The sequence below is a fragment of the Fundulus heteroclitus genome, chromosome 9, assembly GCF_011125445.2.
Source record: "Fundulus heteroclitus isolate FHET01 chromosome 9, MU-UCD_Fhet_4.1, whole genome shotgun sequence".
Taxonomy (NCBI): domain Eukaryota; kingdom Metazoa; phylum Chordata; class Actinopteri; order Cyprinodontiformes; family Fundulidae; genus Fundulus; species Fundulus heteroclitus.
In genome coordinates this window covers 36,543,567-36,564,557 of record NC_046369.1, presented here as the reverse complement: position 1 = coordinate 36,564,557, position 20,991 = coordinate 36,543,567, and the positions used below count along the sequence as shown (strand labels likewise).

General features: G+C 43.9%; 1 protein-coding gene across 1 annotated transcript; it reads right to left on the bottom strand.

Moving 5' to 3' along the window:
- Positions 1 to 225: 225 nt before the first annotated feature.
- Positions 226 to 19,297, bottom strand: dipk1a (divergent protein kinase domain 1A). The gene is made up of 5 exons (XM_012882508.3): positions 19,213 to 19,297; positions 2,856 to 2,990; positions 2,659 to 2,766; positions 2,396 to 2,578; positions 226 to 2,324 (listed from the first exon to the last, which is right to left on the bottom strand). The coding sequence occupies exons 1-5, from the start codon at positions 19,264 to 19,266 to the stop codon at positions 1,512 to 1,514; spliced, it is 1,293 nt and encodes a 430-aa protein (XP_012737962.1). The 5' UTR covers positions 19,267 to 19,297; the 3' UTR covers positions 226 to 1,511.
- Positions 19,298 to 20,991: the final 1,694 nt, after the last annotated feature.

Sequence of the window (20,991 nt, the reverse complement as noted above, 5' to 3'; positions counted from 1 at the left end):
CACACGGGCTGAAGACTATTTAACCCACCTGGGCTTCCTTAACACCTCAGCGGTGCCCTGATGGAGGAATTCATGCCAAAGGGCGCCTTGCCAAGCACTGAGGGCCGGTAGTGTATGGGGATACTTTTCAGCACGCACACATTTCAGTTCCATTTTTTTTTTTTTGGTCTGATTGAATCAGTTTGTTTTGAGAACCTTTGGGTTTTCATTATCTGTATACCATAATCATCAAAATTAAAACATTAAATGAACAGCAATGAAAATGGTCAGTGGCCACTTTATTGGGTACACCTGCTTTTAACACAAATGGTGACTCCTGTAATGATATGAAGGAAACTCCAGACATTTAGACATCTAGTCTAGTGAAGACAACGTGCTGATGCTCCATCCGAGTCAATGCAAGGGGAAGAGAGGGCGTTTTAGGTTACTTTGAGCATAATTTTTAATAAAGAGTAGATTTACACATACAGTCATCGGCCTGTTATACAATGGTCCAAAAAGTCAACTTCTACAGGTAACAGTGCATGAAAATACCTTATGGGTGTTTCAGTAGGAATGAGCAGACATTAGTAGCTCAAATAATTTGTTATAACCAAAGAATGTGAAATACTATTTCTGAACATGAAACATACTGAAGCCAACAGAAGACCACACCGGGGTCCCCGCCTGTCAGGACAGAAAACTGAAGCAACATCCCACAGACCCACCGAGGTCAGACAGTAACCGAGTAGAAAAACATTCCCTGGTCTGTGGAGATCTGGGAGATCATTTCTCTTTGCTCCTAGTACCAGGTGAGCACCACAGTCTACCTGACCGTCCCTGAACATCTACAGTAGACCCATCTGGGGAGTGGTGGCCTAATTGTTAGAGCATTGTACTTGCATCCTGGAGCTTCTTGGTTTGAACCCCACAGACTGCCTCTCTGGGTCCCTGAGCAAGACCCTTAGCCCCAGAATGCTCCCTGGGTGCTGACAGTGGCAGCCCACCACTCCCTAATGGATGGGTTAAATACAGAGGACACGTTTCATTGGAATGTGTGTCGCAATGATAAATAAAGATGATTGTAATTATCTTCTGATGGTGACTTACACCAAACATCTCAAACCGGTTTCTGGAACATGACAAGCTGTTCCCTGTACTCCAGTTTCTCCACAGTCAACAGATCTTGATCCAATTCAGTATTTTTGGGTAGGTATACCCAAAGAAGAGACAAGTAAGTGTAATTCACTCTGTGTGCAATGAATGTATATATACGAGTTAAACTTTTTTAACTAAACCACTGAAACAGATTAACTCTTCTATGATATTCTAGTATAATGAGATGTACCTTGATACCGGTTACCGTCCCATGTTTAGTTCGTAGAATAAGTATATGGTCTGATATTAAAATGACTCAACAGACAGCTTTAGAATTAAAATCAAGTATACAGGTTATTTTAAATATAAACGAAATGTTTCCACTGTGAAACTGATTGTCCGTTTTAAGGAAGCAGGAAGGTCGGATGTCCTATTTAGGAATCCTTCGTATGGGAGATCTTCTTCCATAGCAAAGTCTTAAGATTGTTCAGAATGAGGGAGTGCTCAATCTCCATCTGCTCCGCTGAGCCTTTCAGGGCAATGCAAGCATAGAGCTGCTTCTCCAGCTCATCGCTCAGGTCGGACGGTGCTCCTCTCAGAATGTAATTCTTGAGGGTGTCGCAGGCTTTTGCCAAGTTGGGCCGGGTGACCTCAGGCGTGCAGCGATGCTTGGTGAGGTCGCAGCTGGTGAGGCAGTCGGTCCCATACAGACAATCCTCGTCTACGTCGCAGCGCTGCTGTCTAATCCGTTCCTGAAAGGTGGCTTCAGGAACGATGTAGCGGGCGTCCATGACCTTAAAGTCATGCCGCTCGTTGTAGCCGAAGGTGGTAGTCCTCACGTCACACATGAGGAAGCTGCCGTAAGTGCCGTGGAAAATGTCTTCGACCAGCTCCAGCAGGCCGATGGAGATCTTGGCCTTGTGTGGCCAGGAGGGGGTGAACCACTGCTCCATGCTGCGCCGCAGACCGGCAGGAATCCACAGCTCGATGATCCACGGCAGGCTGATGCCGTACAGGGGAGAGTACGGCACCTTCTCCATCATGTACAGGTCTCCACAGAAGCCGAGCAGCTTAGGCGTGTGATCTCGGTCCTGCAAGACCAGCGCCAACAGGAACTCGTTGAGCTGCAGCAAGGCCCACGTGGAGCGAGCCTCTGGCAGTGAGATGTGGCCGTCTTTATTGGAATCCGTAAAGGACAACACCTGGGTTGCCAGGTCCGCAAGATTCGCTTGATCCCCCACTTTAGCCTGCGGAGAAATAAATAAGCTTTAGAACGTTCCAGGGCTTTGAACCTAGCGCGTAACAAAGCTTGCCTGACCTTCAGGTGGCTGATGATCATCTCTCTGAACTTCTCCACCGAGGTTCCCTTGGTGGGCTTGTTGAAAGCAGCTGGAGCAGCCTCCTTTCTTGGTTCCACCTCGCCTCCAAGATCATAGTGGGGGGCCTCCTCCATCTGGCACTTAATGACTCCCTGTAGATCTCCCCAGTTTCCTGAGTAAACCTGAAACAAAGAAGATGCTTGGGAGAAGTTGGATTTACAATAAGCAGACAGGAGAAAAGGTTTGGATTTTCCACTCTAACCTGGCTGTTCGGTTTGGCAGTGAAGCACTTTCCCAGATAAAGCGTTTCCTTCTCACACAGGCTAATGCAGGCTGTGCCATCGATGACTCCTTTCCTGTATTTGTCACACTGGTAAACAATGCAAATAAAGCCACATCTCAACACACATATCCCTTTGATTGATGACATTGGCACGTAGAGGGAAGGAAAGTACTCACGATGGAATTTTTGCAGTCCTGCCCTCGACACAGCTCTGTGTAGGAGGAGTACTCCACATACACTATCCAGCTTCCCACGAACACCGCCAGCCAGGAGAAAAACAGGTACTTCATGTGCAGGTAGGAGAATCTGGCCTGTTGGGTACATGTTACTAAGATTTAGCTTGTACTGATCATCTGCTTTAATATCTATGTAGTTAAGTGGACTACATTCACCTAACATTGTTCCATTCATACTGACCACTAAGTGTTTTACACTAGAGCCACTTGGCAAAACAGGAGAAAAGGAATCACCGTATGTCTCAATCACACACAAATTCATACAATGACTGACAACTTTGGGCACATCAGCATGTGGTCGGAGGGAAACTGGAATCAAATCCTCAACTTCTGGATTGCAAGACAAGGGGTCCATCCGAATACCTCTGATAACATTTTCTAGCTCCTGTTCCTTAACCTTTCACAGGATCAACAGTAAGAATGCTATTATGGGAAGGAAAGGAGATTCAGACTGCTGTGCCGATTTTGGACAGCCTTTAACTCCGATGTCATTATGTGACGGAAACACACTTGGATGATTTGAGTCAAATCCGGGCCTGCGGCCTTCCGAAAATGAACTACAATTCTCCGGACATTTTTGTTAATTTCCATGAGCTGGGCTGTGCTCATACGTCATGTCACACAAAGAATTGTGGGATACCTTATGGCTCCTTAGTGCCGGTAAGGGATGTCGCAGGGTTCCTAGGCTAAACTAGCCCCATGAGGAAGCTTACAGTTTCCTTTTCCTACCTCCTTCCTTACTGACTGCAGTATTCGAACAGCACTTCCCCTTTGGCTAAAGAGTCCTTACTCAATAAAGGTATTTGGATGGACCCAAGTACACAATCACATCGGTTAATCGCAGTGTACTCAATGTCTAGAGCAGGATCCTCTACATATGTAGGCTAATTTGCTCATATTTCAATGCATGAAATTAGTAGTAAAGACAAGAGTAGGTGAGAAAGATTATTGATTTTTTAACTCAGAATTGTCCAGGGCTTTCGTAGCCATATTAACCTTACAGGCGGCGCTCTCTCCAAATTTACGGGACACGGATATCAGCAATACAAAAATGTATTCAGCATGCAATTGACACTTATATGTTTTCTAACTTTTTTTAATTGCTCATGCTGCTCACGAGGCAATGCTGCCCTGGGCAGAGAGCCCCATTGCCAATATAAAAAAAACACCACATAGTGTGTTCTTGAGGTTTAAATAAATAGGACGTCATTTTCAAAAACTGTCTCTCAACAGCTCTTTAAAAGACAAGGAGTATAAGCCTGGATGAACAATGACAAAATAGTTTACTTTGTCAATCATCAAGCTCTGTAATAAAAGCTAAGACACCCCCTGGTTGCTTCCATACAAAAAAGGAATTCATGTAGCAGGAATGTGCTGTTAATAATACCCACTGGTTACCTGATCATTATCAAGTGTTATTTCCTTTATAGAAGTGCGTTTTAGCAGCTTTCTTGGGGGGAGCAGACAGGGTTTGTGATAATGCAATGCCAAAGACATCAGCAAAGACCTTGGAGGAGGAGCAGCTGCTGTTGTGTGTCAGCCTGGAAATAGTTCCACTGACTTTTCCAAACAATTCAGAGATCACCATCTTATTCTAGACAAAAATTTATTTTTTTAATCGGAAAACATTTCAGACAGTCGCTGATTTCCAAGGAGTGGGACGTCAAAGCGACCCCCCCCCCCTAAAATCAGAGCGTGGATTTGAGAAAACAGACTGAACTATCAGAGGGTTTTCTCTGGTGGATGACAGCTGATGATTCTGACTTCTGCAGCCTCAGGGCCTGGACACCTTGCAGTCACTGAGACAACGCTGGTCTCCTCTGCAGTCAGATGTGAGGCCATCTGTTTGACAGCTAATGCTTGGGCTAAACTGGGTCATCGACAGGCCGGTGATCCCAAACGCATCCACAAATCTACAACAGATGTCCCTGAAAGGCGGTTCTGAAAACACGTGAATCCTGTTGATTCTCAATCTTAGCGTAGCTTTAGTCTAGTTGTTCATCTGAGGTGGTTGTTACCTAACTTTAACTAAAAGAACCTTCTAAATATATCCTTATATGCTGAAAAAAAACAAAAAAAAAACACTAGGAATTTCTTAAGGATGTACTTACTTTTTAGCAGTACAGTTGTTGCTGTAGCTTTAAGCAGGTGTGTACGTTCCCTTTAAGGGATTAAAGCTCCCTGCTGCCTGGTCTTTTGTATTTCTGCTATTGAATAAAGAAGCAGTGACCTTTTTTCCACACACTCCATGATGGGTAGACACAGGGCATTGTTTGCTCATGTGCACAACTCATGACCGGGGCACAGAGTTCCACATCTGCAGCAGTGTGTCCTGCTGAAGACGAAGGCCTGTCAGTATGTGTCTGTGATGTCTTCTGCCCGTTTGCGCGATCTCTGCACGGGCTCAAATCTCACTAAATGAATTTAGTTTCTTCTGGGTTGGAGTTTACAGACGCCCCACATAAACTGGAGGAGGCGGCTCAGAAACACTGTTATAAATGTGATGGGACACTTTGATTTCCCCCGTCATAATACTGGCTGCAAAGAACCCATACTCAGAGATCAAGCTCAGTGTGTGTCCTTGATCTGTGTAGTTACTTAGAAAAAGAACATTACTGTTTTCTTTTTCAGCCACTTGGTGGCAGTAGAAAAAACCTCCAGAGACAGATCTTATAATATCTGGTTATACACGTAACACCAGTGAAATATTTCATATGCATTTATCATAGGCATGAATTTTAATATTCTTTTTAGGTTTTATTTATCTAGTATAAATGTTATTTTTCCAGGGTGGAATGGTTATGCAACATAGCCCATCAGTAGTAACGATAATAAAAAAGATCTGGGTGAACAATTGGAGTCAAAATCAGGTTTATTTACCAGGTTTGTGCGCATCGACATCAGGGATTTACCTTCAGCTACACTTTACTCTCAACAAGGACATTATAAACAGAAATATATAAGAAGGCTCATAAAAGAAATGTTTTTTTTTGTCCGTCCGTCCGTCCGTTGTCTTCCGCTTATCCGGGGTCGGGTCGCGGGGGTAGCAGCTTCAGTAGGGAGGCCCAGACGTCCCTCTCCCCAGCCACTTGGGCCAGCTCCTCAGGAGGAATCCCAAGGCGTTCCCAGGCCAGCCGGGAGACATAGTCCCTCCAGCGTGTCCTGGGTCTTCCCCTGGGTCTCCTCCCGGTGGGACGTGCCCGGAACACCTCTCCAGGGAGGCGTCCAGGAGGCATCCTGACCAGATGCCCGAGCCACCTCAACTGGCTCCTCTCGACGTGGAGGAGCAGCGGCTCTACTCTGAGTCCTCCCCGGATGACTGAGCTCCTCACCCTATCTCTAAGGGAGAGCCCAGACACACTACGGAGAAAACTCATTTCAGCCGCTTGTATCCGGGATCTCGTTCTTTCGGTCACGACCCAAAGCTCGTGACCATAGATGAGGGTAGGAACGTAGATCGACCGGTAAATCGAGAGCTTCGCCTTTTGGCTCAGCTCTCTCTTCACCACAACGGATCGGTACAGCGCCCGCTTCACAGCAGACGCTGCACCAATCCGCCTGTCGATCTCCCGCTCCATCTTCCCCTCATTCGTGAACAAGACCCCAAGATACTTGAACTCAAGTATCTTGGGGTTTTTTTTTGTACATATGGAAATATCCTGTAGCGTTAGAATTTGCTTTGAATTTTCTCATTACAACATTATAAGTACAGAGTGAAAAACAAACATAACTAATATAATATAATATATGGTTACAGAGGAACAACATGCTTTTTGAAGCTGTCAGAAAGTTTGTGGCACAACTCCCAACTTCTTTATTTGCTTCTTGGCCTAGACCTGGATTTTAAGCACTGGTAGAAACCCGTCCATAACAATTTTTATTATCCAATTATTTGGACAATAGGGCTGTATGGTGAAGCAGCACAGTTGCCTTGGAGCAACAAGGTCCAGGGTCTGAATCCTAACCTGGGATCTTTCTGCATGTTCTCCTCACACATGTGTGGATTCTTCCTGGGTACTCTGGCTTCCTCCCACAGTGAATGTGTGTGAATGCTTGTCCGCCCTCGCATAGGGCAGACATTGCATTGTCTATACAGCAACCCTTGCATAGACAATGCGAGGGTTGCTGGGGTCGGCCAGCTGGGGTTTATGGTCAGCCTGGACCAGTTTATGGTCCAAGCTGACCATAAACTGGTGATGCTGAAACATCAGTGGCACTGTCCAGTGTCAATCACTGACTAAACGGCTGCATATGAAGAAAGAAAACCATGTTTAAAAAATCAACACATTCAAGCTCTACAGAAACTAAGGCCAGGTGATAATTCAATAACAATATGTATCAATTGATAGACATGTGGTTCAATAGGGAACAAAAGGTTGAATAGAAGAACAGTTTTCTTTCTTTTGCATTCTAGTCTATCACGTGTAACGTCCAGCCCTAAGCCCAAGGGAATGGAAATGGTATGGTGAGACCAGACAGAGTGCTTTGGCCACAATGAAGAAGTGGCAGAAGCAGCAAGATGGTTTGAAACGTACATAAACTGAGACAAAGTCACTAGTGTACAGGACAGGGTTTTTTTTGGAATGGATACAGGAGGCTCACATTAGGTTTATAGATCGGCCTCAACATCAACCCGTGTGGAAGAAATGTTCGCTCTGCTTCAAAGCAAAGCCAGTCCCAGGAAATCAAACAGTTCTGGAAAGAGTGGAGAAGTATCCAATCAGAATTAAGAAAGAAATCTGTTGATGGGCAGCAAAAGCATGTGGGTTCTCTGCGACTCCCTGAGAGATGTTTCTCTAAATATCAGTGAGAGTGGACGTAGATATTAGTCCCTGTAAGAAATTCTTGTTTGTGAAAACTGTTCATTCCACCAACCTGTAAAAGAACCGTCTTTATAAGAGCTATATTTTATGGCGTTTACACACCTAATAAGATCATGTAAGCTTCTTACTAGCACTGTAAGAGCAGTTTCCTCCCTCCCATTCCTTTATCAGATACACAGCAATGCAAGAACTTGGAAAGAGTTCTGACCCACGTTTACTTCTGTGGAAAATGTCTAAACGTACAGAGAGTTGCTGCTTCATTCCAGGTACCAGTTCTCCTGTAAATAGGGCAGCGCTGTGGAACGGAGGAGAACAAAAGTGGAATTAAACCAGAACTGTGACAACAAGTTGTGTCTACCAAATCCCTGAGCTCTGGTTCTCTACAGGTGTCGCAGAGGAAGGGATTCATTTGACAATAAAAACTGTCAGATAGTAGATGAAAACCACCTTTGTGTCTAAACAGCTGAATATTGAAAGCAAAAACCCACCGACCTGAACTGAGACGCCACCAATACCCAGGCCCAAGTTCTGTGCTACACATCATTAGAACTGACCAATGAGGTGATACACAGATGAGACTGACTGATTAGTCATACAATATGATTTTAAGAACACGGCAGGAGAAAAACAACTAGTTTACAGCGCCCGGCATAAGAATTAATTCGCCCTTAACTCTTTCACCATTTGTTCCCGGTACCACTGAAAACCTCAATGTGCGTTATATGATAGTAATTGTGAAGTAGACAGTAGACAGCCTACGCTTGGGGATACTGCGATTGCACAACTTTTGGCGCGCATCCTCGCGCCCTGTTCAATGCAGCAAGTATAAACCTAGCTTAAAGATGCACAGCTGTAGGTGGCTCTAGAAGCTAATAACGCAATAAGAGTGCACACCACACATTTTGGGAATTTTAGAATAAAAAAAAAAAAAGCATAACATTTTTATTCTACCGCACAATTATGCCCTACTGCAGTGTATCAACACGGTCCTCAACCTGCAGTACATGCATCACTGGTGGTCCTTGGGCTCAGTGGTGCCATCAGGAATTTTGGGCCCCATGAAAAAAAATCCAAATCATCCCAAAAACTCAAATGTACTGTATATATAAAAATCCTCTGTTTTGGGGCCCCTGTCGGTTAGATGTGAGCAAACTGACTGTGATGCAGAAGTACTTGGCACTGCCAGACAAAGAGATAGAATGTTTAAGCACACTGATGTCAGAAGACATCAGAACAGACAGCACTGAACCACGAACATGCGCTGGTGGCTTATGATGCTGCATTCTGCCTACCTACGAATTTCTACCTTCGGTCTGGATTGACATCCAACCAAGCCTAACCTTGTTGTAGTTCCAAGTTCGAAAACCTGTGGGATTTGCTGATTAACATGCTCAGTGACCAGCCTAACTGCTAAAAAAAGCTAATAAGGGTCTATTTTCCTGTAGTCACCGGGGCAGCGTGTTGTCTAAAGGAGGCTGCGTTGAAATTACTCTGGGAAAGACTGAATGAGATAAAAAGCTTCTGACATGCCAAATACCGCTAGCACTGTTAAGACTGTCTGTTAGTATACTGCTACATGGTAAACTTAGTGTTTAAAGTGAAGGCATTGGCGTTTGTGGCTGTACGCTGACACTATAATGTGAAAAGGTTTAAGGGACTTCATATTAGAAGTCCAAGTTGTAAAAAGGCTGTGAGAGCATAATTTTGGTTATTTGGATCATTAGAGAGGCCTGTAAGAGGAAAAGAGCTGAATCAATGTGTACACCTTTGTTAGTACTCGGCGGATGATTAATAATTTACTGTGAGTTCTGTTTACATATGGGACACTGGAAGTGATTCCGGCGTCATTATCTCATCTTTTGGTTCTCTTTCTAATTCTGTTGTGGCCGATCCACAGTGGCATTTCTCCAAATGGAGAACATTAGAGGAAAACAACACTTTTTCACAGCCCTGACTTCCTGCCCGTTGACAAGTTCTGCACTCAGTGAATGACAGTGATGGATCTCCCCAGTCCATCCTCCGCAGCTTTCACTCCCCATTTATTTTCTGTCACCTCGTATGTCTCTTTATTCTGCTCTCCTTTCTTCATTACTCCTTTCTTTATTTCTTACTTTATTACCACGTTCCTTTCTCCTGTTGTCCCTTCTGACGGTTTAGACTGTTTAACAGTAAAAAGCAAATTTGGTCATTTTCAACACAGAAACAAAGATTAAATTATACTGTCATATGAGTCGCTTTCCAAATGGAACCTGCATCCATTTTCTGCTGTTAACATTGCAGATAATGAAGAAATCCGCTTTCAAGCTGTCTCTGTAAGTCACTCGCTGATCTAATTTCTCTCTGTGAAGTGGCCTCTAATCACAAATTCTCTTCTGTGATCATCCAGTTTTAAGGAAAAGGCCTGGTGTGGTCATTGTGCTGAAACCTCTGAGCATTTTCAGTTGGATTTACTCTGGGGCTGGACTTTTAATGGACCTAAAGCATTCTTTTGTAATTCTGGTTGTATGTTAAGGGTTGTTTTCCTGTCTCAAATGTTTTGTAGCCTCAAACTGTTTTATTATTCCAGGAGTTTTCCTCTATTTAGATTCTTCTGTCTTCCCATAAATTCTGACCAGCTTCCCTGTTTATGCTGCAGAATTGCATCCACACAGTAAGATGCTGCCACCGCCATGTTTCCTCATGGGAACGGTGTGTTATGTTTTGCTTTTAATCCAAAGTTACATTTCCGGTCATATTGGAAGATCTTTGTTCTACATGTTTGCTGTGTACCTACATGGCTCACTGCAAACAGAAAATATGAATTCTTCTGGTTTTCTTCCTGCTGGTCTACAAAGGCCAGATTTGTGGAATCTAAAACTTAACAAAATGTAAAAATTTTGAGATCTATGAATACTTTTGGGAGTACATTTTTATAAAGTGTACAGGGCAACTTTGTACCTATAGGAAAAACAAAGAAAGGGACACTTAGACCCAAGAACAGAAACAAAGTAACCAAAAAAAGCTTCAGTAAAGCTAATTAAAGTAAACCACTTGTCCCAGTGTGGTCATCTCACACGGGTTAATTCACATTCTGCACTTTCCTCAAAGCCAGTGCTGAAGCTGTTTTATTTTCCAACATTGAAAACGCCGAACCTTTTCCCCGTCCGTACCTGAACTGCAGCTATGAATTACTTCTATAAATAGACGCAGACCTTTCTTGCACACTAACGACACTCAACAAGCGAAAAGCAGTGTGCACCCTGGACACATCGCCTGTCCATCACATGGCCAACATAGAGACAGACAAGGTAAAAAAGAAAACATGACCGTACACAATAACTAAGGCCAGTTTAAACTAAAACTTTAAACTACCTAACATTCATGTTTTTGGACAGTAGGGGGAAACAAGAGAGCTTATAAAAAAAAAAGAAACACCCATGCAGGAGTTCAAACGATCTTCTCACAGAAAGGCCCAAGCTGAGAACTGAACTAACAGACCTCTAACCAAGGTGAAGACATTAATGACTGAACACTGTGGAGACTACAAATAGATCTGAAATTGGATATACATGACTTAACCTGTATAAAACAATTTGTAATGGACAAAGTTGCACTTTTTGAACTTTTAATTTCTTTTATGAATCCCAAGGCGTTCCCAGGCCAGCCGGGAGACATAGTCCCTCCAGCGTGTCCTGGGTCTTCCCCTGGGCCTCCTCCTGGTGGGACGTGCCCGGAACACCTCACCAGGGAGGCGTCCAGGAGGCATCCTGACCAGATGCCCGAGCCACCTCAACTGGCTCCTCTCGACGTGGAGGAGCAGTGGCTCTACTCTGAGTCCTCCCCGGATGACTGAGCTCCTCACCCTATCTCTAAGGGAGAGCCCAGACACACTACGGAGAAAACTCATTTCAGCCGCTTGTATCCGGGATCTCGTTCTTTCGGTCACGACCCAAAGCTCGTGACCATAGATGAGGGTAGGAACGTAGATCGACCGGTAAATCGAGAGCTTGGCCTTTTGGCTCAGCTCTCTCTTCACCACAACGGATCGGTGCAGCGCCCGCGTCACAGCAGACGCCGCACCAATCCGCCTGTCGATCTCCCGCTCCATCTTCCCCTCATTCGTGAACAAGGGGATTCTCCACTAGGGGCAGCACATCCTCCCCAACCCAGAGAAGGCACTCTACCCTTTTCCGGTTAATTAAGCTAAACTGAATTGAATCAAATTAAGTCTGCATGGTTGAACAGCTGGTTACATCATTGACCTGGGCAAGATGGTGCTGGGTTCAAAAGGGTCTTTCTGTGTTTTCTTTGTGTCATCTGGTTTCCTCCCACAGTTCAGAGACCTGCATGTTTGGTTAACTGGTTTAGATAACTTAGTTAACTAAATTGTCCCTAAGCAGGGGTGTGGGCCTGGACGTTTGTCTCGCCTGTCTATGATGCCCTGACAGCCTGTCCAGGGTGTGACCTGCCTCTCACTCGTTGATCAGGGACCAGGCCCAGTGACCCTGCAAGGATTAAGCAGATATAGAAAGTCAATGGATGAAATGAACAATACTTGATCAGCAAGCAAAGGAAATCACAGTTCACTTAGTATCCATCTATTCTAACTCTATTTTTCATCATTATTTTTCTGTTGAAGCAGTTCTCCAAGCGTAGGAAAGTCAAAGGAGCAATAGGAAAGCCTGAAAATCGCCATCGCTTCTCACAAAGGCCTTGTGATGTTACATTTTGCATCCTGGCAAGTTTCTGAAATCTTTTAGATCTTTTTTGATTGAAACTTACAGCAAAGATTTGTGTATCTGAAGTTACAACATTTCCAAAATTGCTCAGACTGTGCTAAAAAGGACAGCGTGTCAAGGCTGCTTTCGTCTCGTCACTTTGCCTGCCTGCCTGCGTAGCCTGAAAGTCCAGCTGAGAGCATCTGGGGTAAAGCTGCAAAGGATTTGAGACTGTGGCAGAGATTCATTTCCAGCAGAACAACGGCTCTAAACCTAGAGATCAAGCTATCAATGAAATGATTTCAATCGAAGCATCATCCTGTCAGGGGTGAGGAGAATGTCTCTTGATAACGAGTTAGCTAAGGTGTCACTTAACGGTCAACCATTCACCACCAACGTGTATTTTGGTGCGTGCTTGGTGTTGGACACCAATGGGACTTCTGGAAGGAAGAGACATCTTTCCACTCCACACGTCATTCAGAGGTCAAGATTCCACCTAAACACATTTAGCACTTAGGAAGAAAGCCTGATCAGGAGGCCCCATGAGACCGGTTCAGGAGAATCCATCTTTGTTGTCCCCCCCCCCAACCCCCAACCTAATTGCTATTCCAGTAACTCCTGGAGGAGAAAGAAAACTAAATCCGTATATTTAATAAACAGTACCTTTACATGTTGAATCCATCACTGACTTCTGGTGACTTTCTAATAATCTTCAGCTGATGTGTGATTACCTCTGAATTGATAATAAATTATATACATGCAACATAAATTAAACTCATAAGAGATTGACTTTAACAATAAACTGCAAATTCAGTCGTTTATTGTGGCCGGTGCTCACACAAACATGAATAACGTATGACCTGATTTAAATAAATATCAAATCCAGCGTTGGTTCTCTTGTTTCCGAAGCATTAATTAACCACCAGTGGATTCCTGCTATTTCTATTGATCGGCTCACTTAAAAATCTGACCATGACCACCCGCTGCAAGTTTAACTGCAGCGGCCACAGGAGTGAGTGCTGCCCGTATCTCATTGCCTCTTTTCTTTCCGTAGGTGGAACACATCCACAGCTATGATGGAAACATCCCTCTGTGGGGGAAACCAATCCACCGCCTGGCCTTTTCTAATTGATACTTTGTGGCTTTCATTTCAGCTCTCTCTGATGCGTTTCCATCCCTGGCATTCTGTATTGACCCTTTGCGAGAGAAGGGACTTACACAAACACGGCTAATGAGGCAATATTGATTGTGGCTTCTGTGACAGCTATTAATTAGAGACTGACTGTGGCCATATGCTGAGATGGGTAGGTAGGGGGGGGAAAGCTGGCTGTCTTTATCTGGATGATCTCCTGCCTCCACACCAACGCACAGCGCCCTGTTGGAGAGCGTTTTTATTCAGCCCGTACCAGCCCTGAAGCTTCAGAGCAACTGCATACAAAGAATCGAGGACGTGCTGTACCGATCTAAAGCCCTACCTGATGTTGAACTACCGAGGCAGAAAGGAGATTAAAGCTGATCACGACGAGCACATTACTGTTAACGCTTGTTTTTTCTTTTTTTTTTGTTTCAGCAAACCCACCATTCATCCATTATGTATGATTATAAAGCTTTCCCTCAGAGGTTGCTGTTTAATGGGCAGCTGTGCAGACGAGAGGAGGCTCCGAAACAAAAGATGGAGAGGGCTGAGGGGAAAGCGTTTCGTCAAATTTTACTGACAGATTAGGCAGCCGTTGTAAATTATGCAGATGAAGCGCGAGCCAGGTGAAACGTCTGGAAAAAGGACTGGCTTTTCTTCTCCTCCCTTCAGACTCTGATGGGAAAACAACCACAATACTGACTCTCAATATGCTCTGACAACATACATATAAGCCTGATATGATATGTAACATGCAGCTTAAGCGAAAATTCAGACTGAAGAAACTCTATCGCCTACCTCCATCAATCAGGGACTCATCCGCCTCCGACACAAGCCAATCAGCTTTGAACTGCTCCTCCTAGAAGCCAATCAGCATCATGGGTTCATCTTAAAAAGAACTCCACATCCTTGTCTCGGCCTTCTCCTCAGCGAGCAAGCGGTGGCTGCGCCGTGTCTGGTTTGGACTCTGTTGACCGGCTTCAACCCACCTCCATCCCCTTCCCCACCATCGTAGCAAGCTTCGCCTGGCTTTCCTACGGTCCTCCTTCAACCTCGTCCCTATCAGAGTGTAATTCCTCCTGGACTCTTATGGAATACCCAGTCACTCCTTAAAACGGTCCGGCAGAAGACCGCCATGCTGAGCCTGGTTCTGCCAGAGGTTTCTTCCCAAGGGGGAGTTTTTTTCTCTCCACAGTCGCTTCATGCTTGCTCATCATGGACAGTTCATGCAAACCTGTGTTTATCCAAGTTGGACATCTAGCTCAAACAGTTCAGCACATGGACTGAACAAACTTTATTTATCTCCACTCCACCACCAGTTTCAGACCTGGGGGGAAATATCCCTATTCTCATACGCCTGCTAATGCATATTGAAGTATAATTCAGTGTGAATTTTTCCTGCCGATGTCTGAGCGCCAAACTCTTGAAATATTGTATCCAATAAAATTCTTCTAATTGCCTTTTCTTTCTGTGTGAGTTTTTCAGATTGAAATGGAATCAGTACTGAAGCACACCTTCAGGTACTGTTTGTGTGTGTGTGGTCTCTCATATAGGAGATTCCTGGAGTTGCTTAACTGAGAAATTCTGGACTAATGGGCAGAATCCATGAAAAAAGGCGGTTCATGGAGCTTATTTAGCAAATTCTGAATGAGGCTAAGGTTGTAAATCAGCAAATTGAGAGGTACAATGAAAGACTCTGGTAAACCAGTAAGGAATTACTCCGTTTTAGAGAATAAAAATGAGTTCTTTGCTGGTTTAACAGTATGAGGATCACAAGACACTACACCCACACGCTGTCAGTGAATTTATTGGCAATTTATGTGACAGACCAACACAGGGTAGTGCATAATCGTGAAGTAGAAGAAAAAGGATACATGCTTTTCTCTCTGAGTCAATAAAGTTCTTAAAAGCACCTTTCACTCCAGCTGCCAGTCTTTAGGGGTGAGTCTCTACCAGCTTTACATATCGACAGACTGAATCGTTTGCCCATTCGTCTTTGCAGAAATAGCTCAGACTGGATGGAAAATGCCTGTTAACGTCAACTCTCAAGTCTGGCCTCTGATCCTCTGAGTCAGGCCAGGTGTTTGACTACAGTCATGGCCTATAGGCCATTCCAACACACAGATATGCTTTGATCTAAACACTTCGGTTGTAGACAATCCTCCAACCCAGTCTCTTTTGCAGCCTCTAACAAACGTTCCTCTAGAGTCGATCTGTATTTAGCTCCAGCTGTCTTCCCATCAACTCTGACCAACTTTGCTGTCCCTGCTGAAAAAGAAGCATCCCCACAGCATGATGCAGCCACCACCTTGTTTCACCATGAGAGCGGTGTGTTCAGGGTAAGATACAGTGTTCGTTTTCTTACCCGGACACCTGCTTCAGGTGGTCCGCCCTGTCTTTGTAGGTCTGCACTTGTGCCATGCTCTTTTCATTTCCCGATGATGGATTGAGCAAAGCTCTTTGAGATGTTCAAAGCTTGGGATACTCTCTTAGAGCCTGACCCAGCTTTAAGCCTGCAACCAGCCTGCCATGTCCCTTGATCTTCATGATGGTGCCTTTTCGTTAATGTTCTCTATCAAGCCTTTGAGGCCTTCACAGAACCGCTGGATTATTGCTGAAGGTAAGTTCTGCACAGGTGGACTCAGGTTACTGATTAATGGATGACCTCTGAAGCCCATTGGATGCACTGGATATTATTTAGGGGTCTCAGAATAAAGAGGGCTGAATACTGCCACTATCCTGGAAGCTGTGCTTGACACATCTCTTTATTGTGACAGAGGGACTAAACAGCATGTTCTTAAAAACTTTATTTAACAACACAATTTAAATCCTAATGGTAAATATAAAGATGGAACAGTAACCAAATGTTCCTTCTCTCTAGCAGTCAGTTTTTGTATTTTTAGTGGAAATAGTTCCCCTCAGAGAGTCCCTGAACGACACCTCTTAAGCTGTCACTGGAAGGCTGTGGTGGCCTAGAAAACGGAGCGAGGCTTGGAGCTGTCCCTTGAGAGCGCCGCTCTCCTCCCTCTTTTACTGCTCTTGACAGTTTTTGTCTCTAACATGCATGTGTGTGCAGACAGGAGGTGTGCGCCGGCTGAGATGAAACTGCCTGAATTAGGAAAAAACAGAGTGGCTTCAACTGAACGTCTTTAACCAGGGAGAAAAAAAAAGGAAATCAGTCACATTAGGTTGAATATGAATACTGGTATCATCCTTGGAGCTTTTCCCCTGGATTTAAATACTCCATTTGAGTTTGTTAACACCTCTGTACGTCATTGAGATGCTTTCCGAGCAGTTTAAGATTCATGCGTTGCATTCCTTCTAACTTCACGTGCATCGCTGGGGTTTTCTACGGATTTGTACAACAACCTTCACGGTTTGAATTTACAGCAATCTCCAGATAAGATTTACAAGCTATTGATACCACTGGTAAACATGTGTAAAAGCTGTCTAACACAGTAACATACTCTCACGGTGAGTAATAATAATAATACTTTTTAAAATTTGAGTTCATTTATTCAGTAGGGGAGAAAACATGTTAAGTGTTATCTTGTAACAAAAAGTTGACCAATTTTCGGTCCTCCAAAATATTTGCAGTTCATGTGTTTTGTTCAATCTGAGGTTGTTCTAAAATGCTTTAGAAATAAAGATGTATCTGATTTTAAGTTATACTTTACTTTTTTAGGTTGATCAGAGTTTTTAGAAAGAAATGATAAGTAATTCATGACTTTCTGTTTAACCCCTTGTGACTCCATTAAGGGACAACCATGATGGAAAATGGATGGATGGATGGACTTTCTGTTTATATTTGGGTTAAATATGAAGTGATACAGTTGAGGACCCACACCTAGTAAACAATATGTTAAAGAAGGTTAAAAAAAAATCCCCAGAGCTCGGTTTTAGAGAATAGCTGGAAACCACCTTTCACTGGTTTTGGGGGTATGTCTCTACCAGCTTTGCATTTCAACAGAGTCATGAGCCATGAATTTCATGACTTTATTCCCGCAAAAATGAGGTCGCTGGTCTGTGGCGCTGTTGTTTTGGTGGTCGCAGATAAGTTTGGGAATCCCTGCTCTATACGCCAACTCATTATTTGGGAGTGATGACCGGAAACAGCCTACTCTGTCATGCAATCACAAACTTAAACATGGGGTTTGCTAAACTCTAATTGGACTTTAGCTGGACAGCATGCTTGTTGAGCTTTTTGCAGCAAACCTTCCAGTTAGGTCTTGTGTGAAACAAAGGATAAATATGATGAAAATCGCTTGAGGCCCGAAGTACAATATGGTGGAAGATCTGTGATGCTGTAGGCCCACTTTTCTTCCAAAGACCCTGCACCTTTTCAGATTGAGTAGCATCATGATCGCTTGGAAATACCAGGAGATTTTAAACAAAAATCGGTTGAGCTTTACCAGTGAAGAAAATAGGGGTCATCCTCAGGATAATGATCCAAATCATAGTCCATGCTGATGACTTTACCAAGGAATTTGCCCCAAAATAGGTTTTGGTTTCATGAAAAGATGCTTTCCAAGCCGTTTTCTTTGGGGACTTAAAAAACACCTAAATGTACATTTAGGTATTTAAAAGGCTGTATGTCATAAACCCACCTCCAAGATAACCTTTGACCCCAGGCAGGTCAGACTTAACAAAAGCAACCTTTAAGCACATGGTTTATGACTGCATTGCTTTGGTGTATTTCGGTGACTACAGGTCAAATCAGCACATGGATATAATATATTTGGTCATTTTTTGCATGTATGTAGATGTGTATAAAAATGATGCTGTGACCTTGCAACTTCTTTGAAGGGATGAATGCAAAGATGGTTGCGATTATAAATAACAACAAATAAATAAATAAACTAAAAATAAATCATGTGAAGAAAGCCGAAAAAAACTGCAATTGGATCTATACCTAACTTCAGCAAAAAAAACTTGCTTGGGGTAAAGCAACGAAACTGACTCGCATCCTCTAAAATCCAGCCCTGCCAATAGAAAACCTTCGGAATGGGCTGGAGAGGAGCTTTAGATAGGAACCAGAGGAATGGCAAAAGATCCAGCTCTGTAGGCACCATCCTTGTGAAATGGTGTGAAATGGGGACGCATTAATAACGAAACGTGTGCCATAGATGATTTTGTTAAAAAACAACAACAATATGACATTGTTCCTTTAGTTAGCTGCTCAAATGAAGAGGTGTGATTTTCGAAGAAGAACAATTCAGTGTGAGATCAGGCTGCTGCACTAAACTATAGATCTATTGATCTTTAGCAGCCGTGGAAACAGACGTGTCCAAAGGACCGATGTCCTGCGCTGTGGCTCTAAAACTTTTGCTGCTACCAGAGCCTCGTCTGGATGTGTGATCTCCCAGCTGCACCATGGAGGTGGTTGCTATAGCGACCGGGCTCAGGGTGACGGCTGATGCCTGCCGAGCATCAAGTGACTTTATGAGTCACTGGGAGAAACCTTCAGATGCTCCTGCGGCTCTGCAGCCATTCAGAAACAGAAACGTGACGGCCAAACACGCCACGGAGGTGGCAGCGATCAGTCGCACCACCCCTGTTCCCGCGATGCGGCCGACTGAGCGCACACGTCGGCTCTTCCTGCGACGAGCCGAATTGGAAGGTAGTTTCCCCAGGGAGCTTACCTGGACGTGCAGAGGCTTTCTGAGGACCCCCCATGGAAACGGACCTTTGGCCATGGCGGAGGCAGAGCATCTCACATCTGCTGCGGACTCAATCAGTTCGGCACACACTCCACGTTTGCTTCAGACGGCATCATGTGGGCTAACCGTGACAAAAAAAAAAAAAAAAGAAAAACATCCAGAGATGAAGCATGATCGATCCTGGCGGCAGCGCCGTGGATGCGAGCTGGGACGCAGGGAGGAGACAGACTGAGCCGATGCTCCCTCATGTGGGGCCACGATCTCTGCTGGGGGGGCGTTTTGGACCAATTACAGAGCGAGTACAGCTACCTGTTAGAAAGCTGCTACAATTACCGACCTCTGCTTCTTCTCAAAACATTCATTTGAAATGTAGTCTCCTTCCAACAAAATAAACCCTGACTACATTTCAGATGTAATATTCTCAGTGGTGTAGTTTGTGCCAGATCTTGAGGGGGAGATCCATTCTGGACTTGTTGGCGCTGAGCAGGGGCGGCTCTTATGTGAATGGTGCCCTGGGTGAGTCCATTATTCGACCACCCCACACACAATTAAACACACACCCAAAAAAAGGCCGTGCGGACAAAAACAACAAAATACTATGAAACATATAGGACACTATAATCACCATAAAATATTGATTAGATATGTATTCAGAATTACAGACGGATAAAAAGGTGTGAATATATCTATACCTACCGGAGCGGTAAAATGCATTATACAGTCCTTTAGCTTGTCCGCACTGTTATTATCATTCATCACAATGGAAACCGGCAGTAGGTCTCCACCAGTGGCGGATGGCCCATAGGGGGCGCTCGGGCGCTGCCCTCCTTAGATGTGGAGGGGAAAAGTCAAAATATATATAGATTTTAAAAGTATTATTAATGTCAGTTTTTACTTAATAGTACGTGGCTACATGTAATAAGAATTCTTAAAACACTTCTACTAATTGACTGTCATTTAACAGTGCATTTCCACCAACAGAACGTAGCATTTCTCTTCTTCTACACTTGCGGGGCTGTCACTCAAGGAGCCCCACAAGTGTAGCGAAATAACCAATCGTATACTGTTGCTAGGATAAATGTATAAATATTTGGCCAATCAGCATCACCAAAATGAATGGCTTTGGGGCTCCTGGAATCTTTGCCCCTGCTACACAGTGATAGGTGTATAGACCAGTTCACGCGTGACGTCACAAGCTACATCCGCGCTACATCCGGGTCTGTACCCGGATGTAAAACAGTACTGTTTTCGCTTACCAACGTGACAAAACGGGTGAATTAGAGCTTACTTTTAGTTTATTTTTGGAATCTAAACAATGCCTTTGACTTGTTGTGCTCCCAGTTGCACACAGAGGCATTCCAAATCGTCAGATGTACGTTTTTCGTTTACCGAAGGACGAAGAAAGAAGAAAGAAATGGATAATTTCAATGAAAAGGATGCAGGCAGACACTCCCAATTGACTGTCGGAGCCATCTTACCACGACAGAATTTGCAGTCTACACTTCATCTCTGGTAAATACAACTTAATTTTGCACTATTCATTGTTCTACTTAAATAATTATATAAATAAAAAATTAGGATATATATTTAAGTCAAGACGTAAACATTTGTTTCACAATAATTTACTGTACGTACATGTACAATGTATGCAAACCCTCTGGCATGAGTCTGTGAAAAGGATTAATAAGACAAAAACACCAAAATAATCCTTTGTGAACAATGTTTTTTTTATTATTAAATGCTTATTGTGGAATCGTAGTA

Bases quoted from the DNA above. Each gene is read 5' to 3' on its own strand.
- dipk1a (XM_012882508.3), bottom strand. From the start codon at position 19,266: ATGGCCAAAGGTCCGTTTCCATGGGGGGTCCTCAGAAAGCCTCTGCAC. The intron at 2,991-19,212 runs GTAAGCTCCCTG...TGTACCCAACAG, and splicing joins GAAAGCCTCTGCACGTCCAG to GCCAGATTCTCCTACCTGCA. The intron at 2,325-2,395 runs GTCAGGCAAGCT...ATTTCTCCGCAG, and splicing joins TGATCATCAGCCACCTGAAG to GCTAAAGTGGGGGATCAAGC.